This window comes from Miniopterus natalensis, chromosome 9, assembly GCF_054644295.1.
Source record: "Miniopterus natalensis isolate mMinNat1 chromosome 9, mMinNat1.hap1, whole genome shotgun sequence".
In the NCBI taxonomy this organism is placed as follows: Eukaryota; Metazoa; Chordata; class Mammalia; order Chiroptera; family Miniopteridae; genus Miniopterus; species Miniopterus natalensis.
The window spans coordinates 6,463,477-6,486,315 of record NC_142089.1 but is presented as its reverse complement, the minus strand read 5'-3'; the positions used below and the strand labels follow the sequence as shown (position 1 = coordinate 6,486,315).

Sequence of the window (22,839 nt, the reverse complement as noted above, 5' to 3'; positions counted from 1 at the left end):
ACATGTTTGATTGGTTTGGGTGTAGCAGAGCTCACCGCAGCTGCTGGGACAATGCATTTCATGGGGCCACATAGGCGCCCACAGCAGCTCGGTGGCCCAGAGGCCCGCCTTGGGACGTGGCTCCTGAGCTGGGGATTCAGGCTCAGTCGCTGAATTCAGAGTGAGGATAGGGCATGACTGCCTCCGTTGGGAGTCTCCATCCCAGGCCCACACGTTGGGGTAGGTCCTTTCCCAAGGTGCCTGGCTGAGGGCAGCCACAGTCCGCAGCAGTGTCTGGTGACAATTACTGAGACAGATAGGAAGTACCAGGCAGGACCTGGCAAGGGTTTTCAGGCCCTGGCGGTGGCCCTCGCCAGGAGCCAGGGGGCAGGAAGCTCACTGATCCAGGGAAGCCTCCCATCTGCTTCTCCCTGCCTCGGGCCTTTTCCTTCCTGGTGTCCCCGGCCACAAAGGCTGCCCTGTGTGGCCCTTCATGTGACAGTTCATAAGTCAGGACATGGAATAACCAAACCTACGGGGTAACTGGACATGGCAATGTCGCCGAAGGAGATGGGGCGGCGCATGGCCCAGCCACGTGAGCCCGTCAGAAGGGCCATTGTGAGAGGTGGTGTTGTTTTAGTGGGTGCAGCAGAGGGTGGACCAGCCCGACGGTTAATTGTGCCTTCCAGTTTGTCCCTGAGCTTTTAAAAGAGGAGCTTCCCTGCACCGGCCCCCATTCCAGGCCTGCTCGCCATGACCGCTCTGCTGACACTGCCTTCGCTGCTGCTCCTGGGGGCCCTGGCCCAGCATGGATCCGGGTGGACGTACTCAGGTAAGCCCCACCCAGGGGCTGCGGGTCCCCTGCCACCCCCATGTGCGGCGGGGAGCACCCCCGCCCCGAGGACCGCGGTGAAGCCTGGCAGCTCCTGCGTGCGGCGGGCCCCGCACCATTGCGGGGTGCTGGCCCGGGAAGCCGCCCACCGCCTGTGCCCGCGAGGGCGCTGGCCTCCTTGGCGTTAGGGGAACATAAAGTTGCTACCAAGGGCCACCTGCAGCCCCGGCGGGCGGCTCAGCTGGTCGGAGCATCGCCCCGTGAACCAGAAGGTGGAGGGTTCGATCCCCGCTGGGGCGAGCAGGGGAGGCAGCGGATGTTTCTCTCTCTCCCATCTTTCTCTCTCTCTTTCAAATCAACAAAAACATATCCTTGGGTGGGGATTTAAAAAAGAAAGAAAGAATGAAAGCGAAGGGCCTCCTGCAGGCTCACGGAGGACGCGCGGGGCTCTGGGAAGCTTTCTTCTCAGCAGTTCCTGAGATGTGGCTACCCCAGAACGTGGTGACTTGCAGAGAACCCGGTGACCTTTCCTGGTCACCTTTAGGCAGCTCCAGCTGCCCTCCCTCGGTTGCCACGACCTTGCAGACACTTGAATCTACCCTTCACTGAATCCTGACTCTCACATGTAAAACTGAAGCCCCTGGCACTTGGAAGACCACGCCTGTGGTTTGGACACGACACACCACTTCCATGCGGCGGTGCAGAGAGCGCCTGCCTCCCCCCCCCCCCATCTTTTCTGAGCTGCCCCTCGGGATGCGCCCCGAGAGGACTCTTGTGTCCACTGGCTGACGCAAGACCAGGAGCAAACATGGTGTGGAGCCCACTCTCTGCACAGCCACCCTCCCAGACAGGGGGAGGCACACATTCAGGGTGGACCTATGTCCTGTTAAGTCCAGGGCAACAGAATTAGGGACGCTGCAGGGAGACACAGAAAGTTCAGCTTCAGGGGACAGGACGCCAGCTCTGGCCATCCTGTCCGTCTGGAGAGAGGACTCCCCACAGGAGGCCAATGGTCCTGGCACGAGGGTAAGGAAGAGAGAATTCCAACAGCGTAGGTCTTGTCCCCCTCAGCCCAGCCCGTCCTCTGAGACTGTGGGCCTTCAGAAAGCCACCAAGGGCCCAGAGAACTTCGGGGATACTTAAGGCCACCCTCCTATGCTGGCAGGGGCATGGGCCAAAGCCTTTTGATCTTGAGCTGTCCTTGATCCTGGCATCCGCCTCTAGGAAAGAATTGTTTAAAAACTGGTTCGTATATTACACAGAGAAGGGCAGAGTGGACTTTCCTATTGCAAAACCAAGACGCTGCAAAAGGCCCTGCGCAAACGTCCCTCCTTAAAACAAGCTGTGCCCTTACCACGCAGCTACGCCCCAGGGGGAAGGAGACTCCCCACGGCGGGGGCGTGAGCCCAGGGTCCACTCTGTCCACTATGGTTAGTAAGAAAGATACATTCCCTTACTTTGATATATATATAATCTTCACCAGAGATTTTTTCCATTGGCTTTTTTTTATTTATAGAGTGTAAAGGAGTATGGGGCGAGAGAGAGAGAGAAACATTGATGAGAGAGAGACGTATGGATGGGTTGCCTCTCACAGGTGCCCCAACCAGGCCCAGGGATTGAACCTGCAACCCAAGTACATGCCCTTGGCCAGGAATCGAACCCAAGACCCTTTGGTGCTCGGGTCAATGCTCCAGCCACTGAGTCACACTGATCAGGGCACTTTGGTATTTTTTTTAACTGTCTGCTCATCTTTGAACCTGGAGCTTCCTTTCTTGCCCTGAGTCCATGGATGGAAGCACCCAGGTGGTTTTTAGTGTATTGGGAACCAACTGAAAAGGACTGGAGCTAGGAAGCAGGTGGGAGGTCCGGCCATTGGGGGTGGGGAGCTGAGTCACCGCTGGGGGCTGGGAAGGAAAGTGTGCCATCTGAGGAAATGAGGAAAAGGCCCTGGAAGCAGCACAGTGACGCCAAGCTCCAGGATCTCCCCATAGGTTTATTGGCTGACAGTCCTTCAAAGGGAAAACAGAAGCTATGTCGTCATCATTGCTTTCAAAATCCTCAGCCATGTCCCCAGGGCAGGCGGCTGCAATAGCAAAGCTAGGAGTCAGCACCCAAGCTCCAGATACCAGGGTCATGGAGTTGATTCAGATGCCCCGCCCGCCTCCTTCTGAGGCCCTGCTTCTGCTTTCTAGAAGGCAGATGGTTGGCCTTGACCCTGGCATTCTGTCTGGCCGCTGTCCCCTCGCCCCCTAACCCCCACTGGGCAGGCCCTGCTGCTAGTTGCAGGCCCTGGCCCAGGGAGCGCTCAGCCTGGCATCACCCTGACCTGTGACCCCCTTGGCTCTCTCCTGTCTCAGGGGGGGCACTGGATGAGGCACACTGGGCTGAGGAGTACCCCACCTGCAGCGGGGAGAGGCAGTCGCCCATCAACCTGCAGAGAAAGATGGTGCAATACAACCCCGCCCTGCAAGCTCTGAAACTCACCGGCTACAAGGCCCAGGGAGGCGAGTTCTCCATGATCAACAACGGCCACACAGGTAAGGTGGGCGACAGGCCCCTGACCGTGGGTGGTCACCAGGGGATCTAGACACAGCCTGGGAGCTGGAGAGCTGGCCAGCGTTAAGGCCCTGACATGAGGAGGCTCTTTGGAAGTCGTGCAGCCGGTCTTTAGACTCGGTCCCCCTGGCTCCTTCAGTCCCGTTAGCTTCTCCCGCACTCACCCTGACCCAGCCAGCGGCAAATCCAGGTGACAGCGGCAATGCTGCCGAAGCCACACTACCCAGCGGCCTGTGTGCCCCAGTGTGATCTGTGCCCCAGTCTGATTCTCCTCACTTTCTCCATTGAGTCCGATCAGCTCAACGTGCCCAACAGGTAGGCCCAGCACTTCTCAGAGGCTTAAAAGTAGCACTTGTTTTCTGTTCCCTCCTAGAAAGGGGGTGAAGGTCAGGCAGGAAAAGCTGGGTCTGAGTGACCCCCGCGTCAGAAGCCTGGACTGGACAACGTAAAATCCATGCTCTGCATTTGCAGGACGTCCTGGAGGCCAGAAGCCTGTTCCTTTGGGTCCCTACCCCACCTTACAGCACATCAAACAGAAGGCACTCACAGCTCACCTTACTCATATTTCTTTGATGTATTTTGAAAGAGTTTTATAATTTAGCTTTTGAGATTATTTGGTTACTCTTTACAACTGGCTATACAACTGGTTTCCAGCAAGCTCCACACACATTCAGGAATTCTACTGAAGGAAAAATCCCTAATATACACATTTTCAAATGGAATGAAATGTCGAGTACCAAGTTGAACAATGCAGTTTACATGATGTAGATAAACATTATTAATTTTGATTTTTCCAGGGTTCGTTTAGTATTTTGGAACCTAAGATATAAATATATATATTTATTTATATTTATATATTATATAATATATATTTTAATAGACTTTTTTTTTTTAGAGCCGTTTTAGGTTCATAGCAAAATTGAGTGGAAAGTACAGCAATCTCTCAAACACTCCCTGCAGGCCCAGCTTAAGCCCATTATGAACATCACTCGCCAAAATGGTACATTTTTTTTCCTTTTTTGCCAAGGATGAACCAACATTGACACCTCCACATCACCCCAGATCCATAGTGTGCCTCAGGGTTCACTCCTGGTGTTGCACCTTCTGTGGGTTGGACCAACACGTAACGACACATTACGACCATCATAATATCCTACGGGGTGGCTTCACTGCCCTAACTGTGCTCCATGCTCAGGTGACTCTTCTCTCCTTCCACCCCAGCCCCTGACAACCACCGATCTTTTTGCCGTCTCCATAGTTTGACCTTTCCCGGAATGTCCTAGGGTTGGAATCACACGGTGTATGGCTTTTCAGATCAGCTTCATTCACTCAGTAATGTCATTTAAGGTTCCTGCAGGTCTCCTCACGGCTTGATGGCTCATTTCTTTTGAGCGTTAACACTATTCCATTGTCTGGATGGACCACAGCTCATTTATCCGTCCACCTACCGAAGGGCGTGCTGGCTGCTCCTGTGTTTTGACGGTTATGAGTAAAGCTGCTGTAAACACCTGCGCGCAGATTTTTGCGTGGACATAAGTTTTCGGCTCCTCTGGGTGAAATCCCGAGGGGTGTGATCGCTGGATCCTATGGCGAGGGCGTTTGGTTTCGTGAGAAACGGCTGCACTGTCTTCCCAAGGGGCTGCCCCACGGGCACTCCCACCAGCAGTGAGCGGGGGCCCTGCTGCCCCCCGGCCTCGCCAGCCCGGGTGGGGCCGTTCTCACAGGCGCGCAGTGGTGTCCCGTTGCTGTTCAATTTGTGTTTCCCTGATGACACAGGGGTGAAGCATCCTGTCCTATACTTATGTCTGCCTCTGCACATTGTTCGGTGAGGTGCCCGTTAAGGTCTCTGGCCCATTTTCTGACCAGGCGGTTCCTTCTCTTGCTGTTGAGGGTGAAGAGTTCGTGTGTATTCTGGGTAAGAGCCTTTATCAGATGCGGAGTTTGCAAACGCTTCCTCCCAGTCTGGGGCTTTTCTTCGCATTCTCTTGATACTGTCCTTCGCAGAACGGAAGTTTTAAATTTTAATGAAGCTCAGCTAATCAGTGATTTCTTTCAGCAATCATATCTTCGGTGTTGCATTTAAAAAGGGCATCACCGGCCCGGCCGGGCGTGGCTCAGCGGTTGCGCATCGACCTAGGATCCAGGCGATCAGGGTTCGATTCCCGGTCAGGGCACATGCCCGGGTTGCGGGCTCCATTCCCAGCGGGGGGCGGGCAGGAGGCAGCCGATCAGTGACTCTCTCATCACTGACGCTTCTATCTCTCTCTCCCTCTCCCTTCCTCTCTCTGAAATCAATAAAGACGTATTAAAAATAAAAAATAAATGAAATAAAAAGGCACCAGCAAACCCATGGTCATCTAGGTTTCCTCCGATGTTATTTCTAGGAGTTTTATAGTTTTGCATTTTACATTTAGGTCTGTGGTCCATTTTGAGTTAATTTGGGTGAGGGGCATAAAGTCCGCACCTGATTTATCCCTTTGCATGTGGCTGCCCAGTGTTCCAACACGATCTGTTGAAGAGACTTGGTTCCATTGCGTTGCCTTCGCTCCTTTGTCAGAGATCAGTCGGCTGTAATTATGTGGGTCTATATCCAGGCTTTCTATTCTGTTCCACAGGTCTGTTTGTCTGTTCTTGCGACGATACCTCACTGTCTTCATTACTGTAGCTCTTTAGTAGGTCTTGAAGTTGGGTAGTGTCAGTCCTCTGACTCTGTTATTTAATATTGACTTGGCTATTCTGCATCTTTTACCTCTTCATGTAACTTTTAGAATCAGTTTGTTAATATCCACAAAATAACTTGCTGGGATTTTGAGTGGCATTGTGTTGAATCTATAGATCAGGTTGAAAAGAACCGACATCTTGGCAATACTGAATCTTTTTATCGAAGAACATGCAATATCCTTCCATTTATTTACTTCTTTGATTCATTCGTCAGAGTTTTGTAGTTTTCCTCAAACAGATTGTGTACATATTTTGTTAGATTTCTACCTAAATATTTAATTTTGGGGGTTGATAATGTAAATGGTATTGTGTTTTTAATTTCAAATTCTACTTTACATTTTTATTTTTATGTGCCCCATTTTTATCATTATATTAAGCAGACATAATATTAAACAGACATAAGTTACATTTCAATAAAAAAGAAATTGAAAACACACCCGGATATTGAGACAAATTGCTACAAAAGTTTCTTAAGCTTATTCTCAATTTCTCTATTTTGTTGTGGACCAGTAATGGTTGGGGAGCAGTACTGATTCATATTTGTATTTTGAATATCCCCAAATACATGTTCATAGGCCCCAGGAAGGCTCAAAGACCTGAGGTCCTGGGTTTTCAGTGTTCAATGGAAAAAACAACACTATTCTTTTGAGAGGCACTATCACCCCTCCACTGGTGAGTTCCTTGAGAGGAGGGACCATTCCTCATTGTCTATCCCAGCGCCCGGCCCAGAGCCCGGCATCAATGAGACGAATTTGAAGGAAAAAATTTGTGCGTGAAGGACAGACCCCGGAGAGACACCCAGGAGTCATGCAGGTTCTGAGCAGGTTTGGATCTTCAAAGGCTCTGCAGGAACAAGGGTGGTTTTGTCTTTTTTTTAAATAGTTTTAGACTAGAAAAATTGCAAAAATAGTACAGAGAGTGGCCATATCCCCTTGTCCCACTTCCTCTAACATTAACATCTTTACACCCTATAACCATACTTCACGGACACAACGTGCTTAACTACTCTAAAGACCTCTGCATATATTTGAATTTCATCTCTTTCCTGTTCATGTGCTCTTTCTGATCCAGGATCTAACCCGGGATCCCACACCATACGTTTCCATCCTGTCTCCTGAGTCCCCTCCTGCTGGGGTCAGTGCCTCAGCCTTTGACTTTCACAGCCTTGACCCTTAGCTGCTGTTACTGGAGCACAGAACATGCTCAGATCATGTGGGTTTTCTGGTCTGATAAGAGCTTAGTTAAGATAGTTTCAAACAAGGGGGAACAACCTCTTCTGGAAGTTAAATCAATTTTCAGTATCTGGAAGGTGCCCCAGGTTGATTTTTGGGGACAGAGATTTGGCCTCACCTTTTCAAAAGCACAGGGACAAGCTCAGAATTGCTGTCATCTTTCAGTCTGGCCTGTGCGATCCCGTTGATCAAACTTGAGGATCCAGACATTCCGTCTGCAGGAAATTCGGTTTTAACAAGTTCTCTGTTATTGCCCGTGTGGGGCCAGCTAATTGCCCATTAGAAAGCTCTGGCCTGGTCCTCAGTTCTCCAGTCTCTTGGCACGGATGACTCTGCATATCTCCTTTTACAAGCTCTTCCATTTGTTTCCGTGTGAGCCCTGATTTCAAGGCTACATTTTAAGCACTGAACACAAAGCACCTGTTCTACCCAAGGGCGTGTGGAAATCCTGGAGGCGGATTTCTGCGATACAGACTGTTCCATTATGAATTTAATCACAGCTCCTGGATGCTTTAGACAAGTTGGAGGGAAAGAAGGGGCATTTGACAGGTACCAAACACCTAATATTTGCTGTGGGTTTTTTTATTATTAATATAAAAACACAACACACACTGGGTATTAATGAGAAAATAATTGTATACCTGCCGTGGATGCCTCACAATCACTATGAAGCCGAAGCAGAACCACGGCGCTGGAGGGGTTAGCATACACAGAGAGCCGGAGGCAGAGCCTAACATTCAAACGCAGTGTCGCTGCTTTTGCCCCCTCCTCCAAAAAAAAAAGTCATTTGGGTAAAGAGCAACACAAAATCAACATTGGTGGGTCACTTGCTGAATGCTTAAAACTCAGCAAATCTGGTTGTCACTAAAATTGGATGTATGCACCATCTCTAAACACTTAGGCTATTTTTTTTTTTCTCAATACATAGCTTAATTACATCCATGTTTAGTTGGAAAAAATGTTTAATTGTTGGTCTTCACAGACAAGAGTCAACGCTGTTTCAGTGTCCCTTGGTATGCTTTCTGTGTGTGTGCGTGTGTTGTGTACACATGTGGACACTGATCACTACAATACTTCTGTGTAACTGCCCAGGGTGGGCAGCATGCTCGGGTGTAAAGAGGCAAGAAAATTGCTCTGTGTCATCTGAGTAGAGCACAGCCTGGCCTCCGGCCACTCACAGACCCTGTTTCCATAATTTCCAGACGAGAAAGCCAAGGCTTGTCAGTAGATAATCAGCTACGGAGGACAGTGGCCGTCTCTAGACGCTGCAGAACGGACACTCAGGGAAGCCGTTAACGTCCGCAGGCTCCAGACACCTGTCACCGTTGAGATTAACAAGCTTGCCTACTGTTGGGGGGCAGGGACGCGCATTGGAGGCCAAGTTTCCCCAAGTTTCCCTCTTCCTCCTGAAGGGCCAGGCAGGGATGACTCTCCTCCGGGGCTCTGTTAATATTCGCTGTGTTGGAAGATGGACTTGTCTATAACCATCTCCGATGGCTTTAAAGACCTTGCTAACAGGACAGATGCTGCCGGTCCCTTTCCAAGTCCTCAGTTATACCCTCGCAGATACTTCCCTTAGTCGCTCCCTGGTGTTTCGCCCCCATGTCTTCCTTCTGCTGGTTGCTCCAAAAGAGAGAGATTTCGCCAAGGCCTGAGCCAGCAAAGTGAAGAGCAGCTGTGTGACCGGCGCGACCTTGCTGTGGGAAGTCTGCAGGGCACCGGGCAGGGGGGAGCGAGAAGCGAGATCCGTTTCTCTGTTGGCAAGAGCCTAATGCTCCGGCTCATCCACTGGTAGTCACAGTCCAAGGAAATGCCAAGCCAAGGGCCTGTGGGTTTCCTGACTTGTTGCAGAATTTGGTCTCTTGTCCTTTGACAAGTTGCACCTGTGCTGGTGACAACGCTCAGTCCACGCCCAGTTCTGGTCCTGCTCTGCCCTGACTGATGACCAAGTGACTCTGAGCCTCTTTCCACCTCCCCTGGGTCGGCTCCCTTGCCCATGAAGTAAGTGTTGAAGGCCCGCGGGGCCGCTGCTGTACATGGAGCGGAGCTGGCTGTTAGTCGGGCTATTTCTAGAAGGCTCCCTGGGAGGATTTTAACCACGTTACGAAGATGACAAAGACCTCACGTTGGCCTTACACGCAGTGCTCGCTCCAGGCAGTAAAAGTCATCAAAATAGCCCAAGTGACCCCGCTTCCCGTTCTGACACCACAGGCAAATTCCAAAGTGGCCTGGAGGCGGAGAGTGAGTTCAGGTTCCCACCCGTTGGCCGTATTATTTCAGGGCCTGTTCCTTCCCTGGGGCCAGCAAGCTAGACCTGCCACTTCGCGTCCCGCCCCTGACCTTCTGGTTCTGTGCGGGAAGGTGCGCGCCCTGGGAGAGGCGCCTGCCCAGCCCCGCTTACTGGGTACCAGTCGCCTCCTCCAGCGGGCGGCCCTGCTCGTGGCCGTCGGGAGGGCCGGTTGCCCCAGGAGCGAGCAGGTGGCCAGGGAGGCTGCCCAGCCAGCAGGCCCAACTCACCGCGCCACCCGCGCCACTCGCTGCCCCTCGTCCTCTCTTCCAGTGCAGATCAGCCTGCCCCCCACCATGCGCATGACCGCCAACGACACCGAGTACGTGGCCCTGCAGATGCACTTCCACTGGGGCGGCGCGTCCTCCGAGATCAGCGGCTCTGAGCACACCATCGACGGCGTCAGATATGTAGCAGAGGTACCTTGAGGACCCTGACCAGGTCCGCTCTCCTTCAGGGCCCATAGTCGCTTCTCTTAGTCAAACAGCCACAGAGACGTTGTGCAGGGGTGATGGTCATGTCAGGTGAGGTTGAGTGTCTTTTTCATTCATTCATAACTACTCATTGATCGCTGCTGTGTGCCGGGGGTTCGGCCAGGGTCCCCACCCTCAAAGAAGTCAGAGCAAGGCAAGAGTTTACAGCCCGCCGGGCGCAAGCTTCGCTTCCAGCTGGGTTTCTGTGCGCTGGATTCTCCGGGCTCCCTCTCTTGCTCAGATCTGTCCTTAGGTTCACAGTAGCCTCCTGGGACAAGTGGTCATGTCCACTCCATGGAGACCTCAGGAGAACCCAGGGGCCTCCTATCATCCCTCTGGACTCTGCCAGCTGGTCTACCTGGAGGGATGCCCTCAAATTGCTATATTCCCAGACCCCCACTCATGCTCTTTCCATTCTTGGAGGACTTTCTGGTCTTGGCAGGCCTTGTGGTCTAGATGGAGGGAGACGCTGTTTGTGTGGGACAGTCTGAGGCCTCGGGTGGAGCCTGTTTTCCTCCTTCCTGCAAACCCGAAGCACTCAGTCTCTCTGAACTGCCCTTGACCTGCCTTTCCTTGTCCCCAGATGCATGTCGTCCACTACAATTCTAAATACGGTAGCTACGATGCAGCCAAGAACGCCCCGGATGGCCTGGCTGTGCTGGCAGCCCTCATTGAGGTAGGTGAGACGTCACAGTGCTGTCACAGGTCAGCGTCCACACAGGCGTTAAGGGCAGGCCGAGGGTCCTCCTTCCTGTCCCTCCTCATCTGCTCCTGGGCTCGCAATCCCTGGACCTGCTGACTCGAGGGAAGGTTTACTTTTTTCTAGCGCACGTTCCTTCTGTGCTATCAAACTCGGGGACCTTGGACAAGTTGACCTAAGAGAGCTGGGGTCACAGAGGGCTGACTGGACATCAGCTGGCCCGAGGGGAGAGGGGAGCCTGTGACCCGCCAGGTGGAGGCAACACCTCTGCGATTCTAAGGAAGCCTGGAGGGTGGGACTTACGGCTCCTTGGCAACAAGTAGTCACTGAACCCCGTGCCCCCCAAACAAGTATTAAGGCGAACAAAATGGCCACAAACAACCATATCAGTGCTCTGGAAATGGACCAAAGGCAAACAGCAAATGGAGGCCTTCATTTGTGAAATAGCTCGAATTCTGAGCAAGAACAATGATAGTCTGTGGACGCCCCATCCCCACCCCTAACTCGGCCAGCAGGGTAGTTCACCAGGGGAGGCTGGGCAGGAAAACTGGCGGCTGCACTGCCTGGGGCAAGGGGCTGACTGGATTTGGGGTGTAAGTTGAAAACTCACGGTGGGAGGGCTGTCAGTAAAAGTAGCAAACTTGACAGAAGACAGAAGGAAAACTCCCGGCTCTGATAGCCTGCGGAGCAGTCCCAGTCGGGGTGCATGGCAAGTGGCAGAGCAGTCAGGGATTTACTGAAGAGGTCCTGGAAATGAGAGAGCCACAGAGGAACTGTCAGCTTCCCAAGAGGTGGGAAGTAAAAGGTGAGGCCAACTTAAGAACTGGCTGGACTTCGTGCTTCTAGACCCTCAGCCAGCTCCATCGGCAGAGGGTGCAGATCTGAGGGGCTCAAGGCATTTGAGCATAACCTCTGCTAGAAGCATTGACTGCCCACAAGCTCTGCTGGCCCTAGGTGGCCCCTAGGGATCCAGGCTAAACAATAAACACAATATTAAAGACCGAGCAGAGACCGATACACTCGGATGTGGAGGGAAGACGGCAATGTGACACTGGAAGCAGAGATTGGACTGATGCAGTTGTTAGCCAAGGGACACCAAGCGTTGCTTAGAATAACCGGAGCGGGAAGAGGCAAGGGAGGGTCTTCCCTGGAGCCTTCAGAGGGAGCGTGGCCATCATGGCACCGTGATTTCAGACTTCTAGCCTCCAGAGCTGGGAGAGAATAACTTTCTGTTGTTTTAGGAAGAAAAAACAAAACTAAATAGTAGATCAGAGACTTCAGCTGTTACATACTGCTGGGGAGATATATCCTGCTGACAAAGCCCAGGCAAATTACTAAACACACACACACACACACACACACAAAAACACCTTAGGACAATTTTTAAAAATCAGAATTCACATTTGCTACCATGTATTACCTAAAATGTCCGGTTTTCAACAAAAAAGTTGGGCATGCAAAGACAGAGGAAAATGTGACGCATATTCAGGAGAAGAAATGGCAGTCAACAGAAAGGGGCTCTGTGGACCCAGCGTAACTCTGCAGACAATGCTTTAAATCAATTGCCATAAATATGTTCAAAGGATTTTTTAAAACTACGTCCAAAGAACTAAAGGAAAATATGATGACAATGATCCTAAAAGGGAACTCTCAACAGAGAAACAGAAACTATAAAAATGCACCAAATGGAAAGTCTAGAGCTGAAAAGTATAATAAACAAAATGAAAAAGTCCACGACATGGGCTCGACGCAGATTTGAGGCTGCAAAAGAAAGAATCGGTGCATTTGAAAATAGACCAAATAAATTATTCAACTTGAAAAACAAAGAACAAAGAAAAAAGACTGAATAAAAACAAACATGGCCTTAGAGACTCATGGCGACAAGATCACACGTCCCAGCATATGTGCAATGGGAGTCCCAGAAGGAAAGGAGAGAAAGTGGCAGAAGAAATGTTGAAGAAACAATCGCCAAAAATCCCCCAAATTTGATGAAAAACATTAATGTACCAGGCCAAGAAACTCAACAAACCCCATGTCTGATAAACACCCAGACACATCCAAGTCAAACTGCCAAAAGCAATGAGAGAAAAAGAATGTTATATACACAGACTGACGGTACAATTAACGGCTGACTTCTCATTAGAAAAAAGTCACCAGCAGGCAGTGGAATGGCTGTCAACCAGGAAGCCTATATCCTAAACCACTCTTCAAAAATGGGGCGAAGTAAAAGACATACCCAGGTAAACAAAAACCGAGATAATTGCTAGCAGATGGGTCTTACAAGAAATATTAAAGGAAATCCTTACCACTGAAAGAAAATGACACCAGACAGTAATTTGAATCCACAGAAAACAATGAAGGGGGCCAGAAGTGGTAGGTCAGTGGGTAAATACAGGGTGTCCCCCAAAAATGTATACACACCTTAAGTAATTATTAATTCCAATGGGTTAAATTGGAAAAGAAACATCGATTGAGGTATCAGCTGTTAAAGTGTGTGTAGATTTTTGTGTGTGATACCCTATACAAAAGACCATCTATATATATTAGTATATATATTAGTATATGTCTCAAAATAACTTAAAGCAATAATAAACCAATGTATTGTTGGCTTTATAATATATGTAGATGTAATTATAGGTGATGAAAGATGTGGAAGAAGTAGAGCTATATTGGAGCAAAGTTGTTAGATTTTATTAGTTAACTTAGTATCCACCTAAGTTGTATATTGTAATCACTATGAAAATAAGCAGCCCTAAGAAAAGAACTAAACATGATTAAATTAGAAGTATTTGTTGAGCACAAAAGGTGGAAGAGAGGAACAAAAAAAGGCATGACACAGAAAACAAATAGCCAGTGGCAGTTATAACTCCCAGAAATCTGGATTTATATACCATGGAAAAATTGGATCAACCCCATTGACTGGAAAGAACCATGAAAATAGAACTTTTCCACCAAAAGCAACTTTTTTGACTTTAAAAAAGTCAACTCATATAAAAAATGAAGAGCAGCCTGGCAGTAGGCAGAACTGGAGCAGTCAGGTCCTGATAGGGTCACCGGGGATAGTCTAACAGTGACCTCTGGCTCTTCTCTGAGGGCATCACCAGTCACCAAGAAGTTGCCAAAATGTTTCAGAGCTTGTCTGCCTGGGAGAGACTAGTCAGCCAGGCAGTCGCTCGCAAAGAACAGCCAGATTGTCCCCCAGCACAACTTGGGGCATGGATGGCTGTCCCCTCCCAACCCTTGGCTCTGCCCAATCAGCCAGAACACCGGCAGGTGGATCAGTGGGGACAGGCCGAAGTTTCCTCCCACTTAGGTTACTGCTCTGTTTCTCCTGCAGATCAAGGACTATTCTGAAAACACTTACTACAGCGACTTCATTTCTCACTTGAAAAACGTCAGGTACACAGGTAAGGGAAGCCAGCAGCAGCTGCAGGAGGAAAAGGAATGAGTGTGAGGTGGGGACGGGGCAAGGAAGGGGGGCGCTGGCAGGGAGGGTGGCAGATAGCCCTGCGAGAGGTGGGCACCCTCCTTGTGCGAAGTCTCTTTTTCCAACAATTCCTGCTGCTGGCTCAGGCCTCGAATCCTCTGAGAAACCTGCTCATAAACTACCTGTCATCCCCACCATTGGGACTTCTGGGTGGCCAACGCTATTTTCACTTAAGTGACTCTCACCTCTGGCCCCAGCTGGAAGAATGATCCTGGTCCCTAGAGAGAGATGCCATTTTTAGGGTCAAGCCAGGAAAATTGCAAGATGGAAGCCCCTTGTCATTGTGCCTGGACACGCAGACACGGGGGCTGGTCTTCCCTCCCCGTCTCCAGAAGGCCAGTTCTTGTCGGAGGGATCACCTACTCCCATGGTCAACCCTTGACCTTGAGCAATAACCACATCAGCTTTGAGGCCCTGGTTTTGTGTATCTCACTTTGGCCACGTCTCCGAGACTCCGGTTCCCTGACTCCTGTTCTCACCCCTTCCCCAGCTCCCCTGGCCTCCTCCATGGGCCTCTCATCTCTCTTTGCCAGGCTGGGAGTCCGCAGGATCGTTCTGACAGCCCAGCAAACGCTCTACACACCCTCGGCCCTTTTTACCCCCGCAGGCTCACCTGCCAAGGCCCCAGAACAACTCGCAGCCAAATGGCTGAATGTGGCTGGACAGAAACACAGACATCTAACTGGCATTATTTTTATTCATAGCTACAAATACGGACAGGTACCAATACTGCCCAGAAATCTTAAACTGCTACTCTGGGCATTTCTTTCCCCTCTCCAAAATGATCACCTCGCGTTTCCTCCTCTGCCCAGGCCTCAGCTTCTCGCCTCTTACTAATCAAGAAGAAACTCACCGTCTCTCACCTGCCAGCACCCGACCAAACTCCATGTCCCCACCTCTGTTACACCTCTGTTACCCTAATCCTGCCCACCACCACCCTCCACGCGAGCGTGACCCCTCATTCCAGGGCCTTTTCTCCGCCCGCTCCCCTCTCTCCTACATCACTGATTTCGGATCATTCTGCTCAGCGCACAACTCTGCTCCAATACCTCCCACCTCAAAACACAAACAAACAAAAGCGTCTCTTGGCCCCACCATTACCCCCAGCTTCCAAAGCATTTTCAGCTCCCCTTGAGAGAGTCGTCTAACAGTCCTGTTCCCTTTTTTTGTCCACCCCAAGCTGGCCCCGCCACTTCCCGGAGCCTTCAAGTCACCTCTGTTGTCGGATCTACTGGCCAATTTTCTCTTCTCTTAACCTTAAAACAGTGACCCATTACACACGGCTCTCGTGCAGCAATGGGTGTGGGTGCTGTGGGGGCTTCAGATGCCCTAGGGACCCCTCTCCTGCATCTCACCTGTGGTCGAGCCTGGTTCCCACGGGCATGGCAGGAAGGGCTCGGGACCAGGCGCCCGGGCTCAGGACCAGACCCCTGCTTGGTTCTGATTCCACCTTTCCAATCCCTATCCACCCACTTTTAAATGAGTCCATACCAAAGAATTTTGTCCCTTCTTTGAGGCCACTTACCCAGAAGCCACTAGGAGTCATAGTTAATTTCTTACATTTATCATAAGGCACATCCTCGGCCTAACAATGGCGACAATGACGAAGACAGTTACACTGGAGTACTTTCCCGTACGCTGGTTCCAGGCCAGCGCTTAACAAGCACATTCCCCTGCACCCCAGCAATCCTACTGATTGTTCCCTTGTTACAGACGAGGAAGGGCCGGGGGGTAGCTGAGGTCTCTGCTCTTCACCCCTTCCAGGAAGCAGAAAACTGGGGAAATGGTTCCCAATAATCAGCTTCTATGTTCTTCGGCTTAGATCAGGAGATTTGAATGTGGTGAGGTCTGAGCCTGAGCTGTCCTCCCAAGGGGCAGCAGCAGTCTCTAACGTTTCTTTTTTTAAAAAAAAATGTGTTTTTATTGATTTTTTAGATAGCGAGGAAGGGAGAGGGAGAGATAGAAACATTGATGTTTCAGCGATGGGCTGCCTCCTGCACACCCCCTACTGGGGATCAACCTCTTGGTCCACAGGGCAACACTCAATCCACTAAGCCACACCAGCCAGGCTCTAACATTTCTCTATCTGTTGTCCCCTCTGTTAGGACAAACCACAGTTCTGAATGACCTTGATGTCCAGGACATGCTGCCCCCAAACCTCCACTACTACTACAGCTACAAGGGCTCGCTCACCACTCCTCCCTGTACGGAGAATGTCCAGTGGTTTCTGCTGGCAGACTTTGTCCAGCTCTCCAAGGCACAGGTAATGCGTGGCATCACTTCACCAAAGGCTCCCCTTCTGATTGCCTGGTTAACAAGAGTGCTCCCCCAAATCTCACACAATGCCAGCTCCTGGGCTCCTATGGTATTTTCCATGCACAGGGCTGCTGTGCCTCACCCATACTGCTATGGGTGGTCTTACTAGTGCTGTGGCAGAGATGGGCAGACAGGCATCGCAGCATCCAAGGAACCATAGGTGATGTAGCAAAAGAGCAAGGGGAGCAAAAGGTCATAGAAGAGTTGCATAGTGAAGGCACATATTCATTGAGTGCTGCTCTCGGAAGCAGTGTTCTAGGCCCTTGAAATACAAAATCCCTGTCCTCATGGAGCTTACATTCTAACTTCAGCAATGGCTTTGTGCAAGAAGGATGGCTTCATATTTAGGTCTTCACCATGCTAAAATATCTGGAGCCTTTTGAGGAGAAGAGCCATATCAGTCACCTCTTGTCCTCCAGCATAGCTCAGGCACAGAAATATTTGTTGAGTTAAATAAAGGACAGAGGTACTGCGGTCGCAAAGCAAAGGTGACTTTTCCTTTTGGGTGATATTCTTCCTCAGAAAAAAAAAAAAATTTCTTTTTCTTAAACTTTTCATTTCCCTACTCCAGGAAAAGGTGGAAAGACCCGTATTCAAGGATACCCATACACAAAAATGTTGCCAACCAGGCTGGAAGTGCCCCAGATACCTAATAGAAGCAAATGTAAATTATCTCAGGAAAAGTGCACCTTAAATCCATATGTTAAAGAATTTCCACAAAGCTACCTGAAATGAGCTCAATTAGAAATAAAATTGCAAAAGGCACAAGGAAAAAGACTCTATGAGTGACTGTGAACAGAAATAGACCTACAAAGTTTTCAGATAGTAAAATTATCAAACAATTAATATAAAATAAGAATGCTTATATGTGTAAAATGCATAATATATATAAACATATTTAGTATATTTATTGTGAGGTTTAAATATGAGAAAAGAACAAAAAAGTATAAAAATGACCAAGTAGACTTTAAAAAATAAATAGAATTTCTAGGAATGAAAAGATAGTAACTTAAATTAACGCCACAATGAATACATTTAATAGCATGTTAGACACAGTTCAAGAAAGAATTAGTAAACTGGAAGACAGAGTTGAGAAAATTACCTAAATGAAGCACAAAGAGAAAAAGAGGTGACAATATGAAAAAGAAGTAAAGAGACAGAGAATATAGTGCAAAGAGCTAACAACTACCTGGTTGAAACCCTAGGGGAAGAGAGGTAACATAGAGAAGAGGTACAATTTGAAAAATATTGGCTGATAAATTTTCAGAAGAGTTTAAAGACACCAAGTCATCTATTCAGGAAGCCCAAAGAGTCAATGTAAATTAAAAAAACAAAAACCAAACAAACATTAAACACATCACAGTGAAAACACAAAATATTAAAGAAAAAATTTAAAAATTAGCCAGAGAGAAAAAACAAATTATCATTAAAAGAGCATTATTATACCAAGAGATGATTCAACATAGCAACAGTGAAAGTCAGAAAGCAGTGAAATTGTATTTTCAAAGCACCAAGAGAAATGACTAGCTGATCTAAAATTATACGTGTAGCAAAAAATGTCTTTCAAGCTTGTAGACAAAATACAGACATTTTCAGAAAAACAAAAATTAAGCTTCTTGCTTGATATGTCTGTTTACGTCTTTCTCTCATTTCTATTGTTGACCAAATACTCATAGAAAAAGATGAAGAAAGGTTTTTGGAGGAATAAGTGGATGAAGATCTTCTGCCTGACATGCAGCACCCAAAACCTCCTCTGGGCTTGAGATCTCACAGTCAGAGTTACATAAGCCCAAGATCTAGTCCAATTTCTAACTAAACTCACTCACTGTCTCTTCCTTTCCATAATTCACTTCTTGTTGACTACAGGTCTGGAAGCTAGAGAATTCCTTACTGGATAGCCAGAACAAGACCCTCCACAATATTTACCGCAGGACTCAGCCCCTCAACAACAGAGTGGTGGAAGCCAACTTCATGTATCACCCTAATTATCGTAAGATCAACTCTTATTTATTCTTTGTAATTTGTTGACACCTGTTTTCTTACTTCTCTCGTGGACCTATCTCTTCTGACAATAGAAAGGGAAGGAGAGGCATCTAAGCAGCAGGAGGCTCACATGGATCAACTTGTACAGGCCATGGTAAAGGGGGTGACTCACAGTCCAGGCAGTGATGCCAGTGAGTAGAACAGAGGAGTCAATGAGGATGGGTGACTATATGATTTACTATCTACCTGGTCCTGGCCAGAGATAGTAGGAGCAAGATGTCAGCAATATCCAGACACTCCCATAAGAACGTAGGCTCAAGTTAACCTTATTTGACTCAACCTGAGTTACTTCCCACACACTTTTCTCTTGGTCAGTAGCCCAAGCCCATCTCAACTCCTCCTATATGTTCCCTCAAGGTAGGGTCAACCAGACCACGTATTGATCTACATTTACTTGGGGGTCAAGCCCTGATACCATGGTGCTGGGTGTAGGTATAGCAGTCCAACTTCCCCTGGAATCACTAATCCACTGGGTCAGGCTCCATCTGTGTTCTTGGCTAACCTCATCTCTGTGATTATAAGAATATAAATACTCTGCAATTCTCCCACCTTTATTTTTTGTCTGCTTCTCTGACTCTACAGTCTATTTCTATTGACCATTCCTGACACTTTTACAACCTCTAACACCATGGAATCGGTCTCCAATCATTATTACCCTACCTTTACATGTCTCTTTTAAGATTTTTAAATCTCCATACATACCCCCCCAAATAAAGACCCATTATGCTTTTCTCCCCATGCTTCCTTCCTGGTTCATGTATCGATTTCCTTTGCATCAGTTTGCCCCTCAATACAATACCAAGAGAGAACATAACGATACCAGCTATCATTTCCCCATATTATACTATATGTGAGATTAACAGTAATGATCCCTTTTTCAAAATGGTGACATCTTCCTAAACAGGGCCAGTTGCTAGCAGGCCTGCCTCCTTGTACTTACTTTGCCATGTTCCTATTTTCCCAAATAAAATTTTATACTATTCTTTTTTTTTTCCAATCCTCACCTGAGGATATGTCTTTATTAATTTTAGAGAGAGAGGAAGTGTGTGTGAGGGAGAGAGAGAGAGAAAGAGAGAAACATCAATATGAGTGAGAAACATCAATGGGTTGCCTTTCATATATACTGACCAGGGATCAAACCCATGACTTAGGTTATGTGCCCTGACTGGGAATCGAACCAGCAACCTTTTGGTGTACGGGACACTGCTCCAACTAACCGGGCCACCCGGCCAGGGCTACACTATTACTGCAATAGGCACAGATTGTAGTTTACCATATGCCACATCTCAAATGCTTTGTCTACTTGGCAGGGGTGGGGGTGTCACTCCAATGTACCCTCATGAAGGAGCTCAGATGTTCCAGATACAAGTACCTCTAGACCACAATGCTCCGTGTTGCTGTTTGCCTGTAGGTCCACTATGGCCCTTCTGAGTCTCATTGCTTAGGATGATTACTCTAACTCCCAGGAGATAGTAAGAAGGATCTGAATGATGGCCTGACTTTGCTGATAAGAGGACAGAGAACTTGGCATCACCCCCTCCACCTGTCCTCAGGCCCAGACTTCTATGTAGCAGTAGTGACTGTCTCCAGTCAAGCCGGTTGGGTGACCCATGATCTATCTCATAGTTCTACATCTCATAGTTCTATAATGTGACCAACCTGTCAGTGAGGAATGACCTCAGAAACCAAGGTCAGTTCCAAAAACAAGACAATGGTCACATACAGACCTCTGGCAATTTGTTTATTAGAAAACACCTATGTACCCTAAGTAAGGAGGGGCTACTGGACATCCCATGAGAAACTAAGATGTGAGAGTGGAACCACCCAAGACATGTCACCCCTTGGATTTTGGCAGCTTGCAAGCCTACATTCAGACACAGCGAAGATGCTGGAAGCCAACTGGGTGGACACGTGGGCATTCTGGGGAACCAAACACACTTCCCTGAACTCATGTGCGGGGTGGGGTATCTGGCCGTCCCCCGTTCTCTGTTTTCATGAGGACCTCCAAAGTTCTGATCTCTTTCTATGAACTCTTCTTTTTATAGACTATAATCTAGGCTCTGAGCTCCAGTTTTACCTGCGCAAGATCAAAAGTAACATTGATTACCTGAGAAAACTTATTGAGAGGAAAGGGACGAGAAAGGCGGATTTTAAGCTGGTAGAGTAGCCGGCGCAGGAAGAGCCCGTGCCCTGCCAGCTCCAGGCCTCCTGTCCGGAAGCCCCCGAAGCACCTGTTGAGTTTCTGATTTGACCCCCCTCCACGGAAGGAAGCGAGACGGCTGAGCCGTGTGCGAAGAGATGCAGTAGACACCGCCAACAAATTGAAAGGGCCGACTACCCTCCCATCGAATCATACACGCTGATCTTTCTAAATTATGAACCAGCTCTAAACTTCCCTGTAGCATTTAGCTGTAATAAATAACTTTGGAAATTTGTCATTTGGGAAAATTTCTCTTTTCTCTGCCTTTGTGACACTTCAAATATCCCTTCCGTTTCCTGTCCCGAGGGCCCTGTGACAGGGTAGAGATCAGATCGGGAGGGATTCAGATGAAGAGCAAGGACAGAGATTCCTCCTCGGGAGCCGTGGGGGGGGAGCGTCGGAGCAGCGATCGTGGCCTGCGAGGACGCGCGAGAAAGGCCGGGAGAGGCGGAGGGAGCACCTTGTTAGTGGCACGGCGTCTGGCCTTGTTGTCACTATAATTTCATATAAAAAGATTGTCTATGCAATGAGAGTTCCAACGGGTCCCCCAGTACGTGGCATTATGTTATATTTCACAGAAGATACCAGCATTCCACACCCTAGGTTAACCTTTGTATTTCTAAAAACAGTGAGGGACATATTCCAAAAAGTTAAGTGCGTGAAACAGTCTGTGACATGACGCTTAATCAATACATTCGTAAACGCTATTAGCAAGCTGTCTGGAACAGTGCAGTTTAGGGTTCGAATAATCTGTGCATCGTGTAGACCTGTAGTGACGCGTTAGAACATGCAGACTTCATTCCTACCAAGCGGCATTTTCACACTGCTTTTAGCACAGACTATGACTAAAGAAACTCCTGTGCAGTGAATGTTACAACGTGCGACCCCAGTCAATGGCATTATAATATATTTCACGGAAGACATCAGCATTGCACAAAATGGGTTCCCCGTGTATCAATTCCAACTGTTCTCCATTCGTCATGCGTGCACTAGTCTCAGACCATGTGTAATCAATACATTTGCAAACGCTGCTCGCAAAAGCGTTGGATCGCAGAACTAAATGAAATTCCTGCTAACTACATAATGGGGGTTCCCAAACGCTCCCATGGTAAATCGTTACAGTGTAATATTCCAAAGAAGACGCCAGCCTTCCACACGCTGAGTAGCCCTGTATTCCTTCAGAGTGAAACGCATTCGCAGAAGTTAATGCAGGCATCAGTCTTTGGCATACGTATAAACAAGACATCAGCAAAGGTTATGACAAAACCTCCTGAGAGTTGTCCACTTTTAGTGTTCACTGGGCCGCGCCCGGTGCAAAACCTGTGAACTGTTTGAACACTTAAGAATTAATTCGTACCAAGTGGCATTTTGACGAACTGTGTTTAGCACTGACTATAATTACTAAATAAAACTTCTAATACCTATGTAATAAATTTTCCAGCATGCTCAAGTAAATGGCGTTATATTATAATATTATATTATAATATAATATTATATTATAATATTCCACAGATGATGTCAACACTGCACTGCACCTGCGTATTCCTTCGAAACATGAAACACGTTCCCCAGAGGCGAGGTGGGAACTAGTCTATGACCCTGCAGCCGTCGGCGTGGGAGCGCTGCCAGCAAGCTCTGCCTGGAACGGCCTAGCTGCAGTGTTTCAGTGAGCCGTGCATTGTGTAAAACCTGCCGTGAATTGTTTGCAAACTCTTAGAATTAATTCCTACCAGGCGTGATTTCGGCAAACTGTTTCTAGCACAGGCTATAATTACTAAATGATACATCTACCAGTTACGCAATGAACGTTCCCAAATGCTCTCCAAGTAAATGCCTATTATATTATAATATCTCACAGAAGAGAACACGATTCCACCCACTAGGCTCGCCTGGGCATTCCTTCAAAGGGAGAACCATATTACCAATAGATGAAGCTTTTAATAGTCTAAGATATAACATATAATCAATCTATTCATAAACGTTACTGGCAAACAGTGTCTAGAACAGTCTAGC

The 22,839-nt window shown here is 48.3% G+C and overlaps 1 protein-coding gene across 1 annotated transcript; it reads left to right on the top strand.

The window, feature by feature from the left end:
• Positions 1-732: 732 nt before the first annotated feature.
• CA6 (carbonic anhydrase 6) lies at positions 733-20,793 on the top strand. Its single transcript, XM_016214552.2, has 8 exons — positions 733-811; positions 3,169-3,348; positions 9,881-10,026; positions 10,664-10,756; positions 14,118-14,187; positions 16,373-16,530; positions 18,450-18,573; positions 20,672-20,793. The coding sequence occupies exons 1-8, from the start codon at positions 733-735 to the stop codon at positions 20,791-20,793; spliced, it is 972 nt and encodes a 323-aa protein (XP_016070038.2).
• Positions 20,794-22,839: the final 2,046 nt, after the last annotated feature.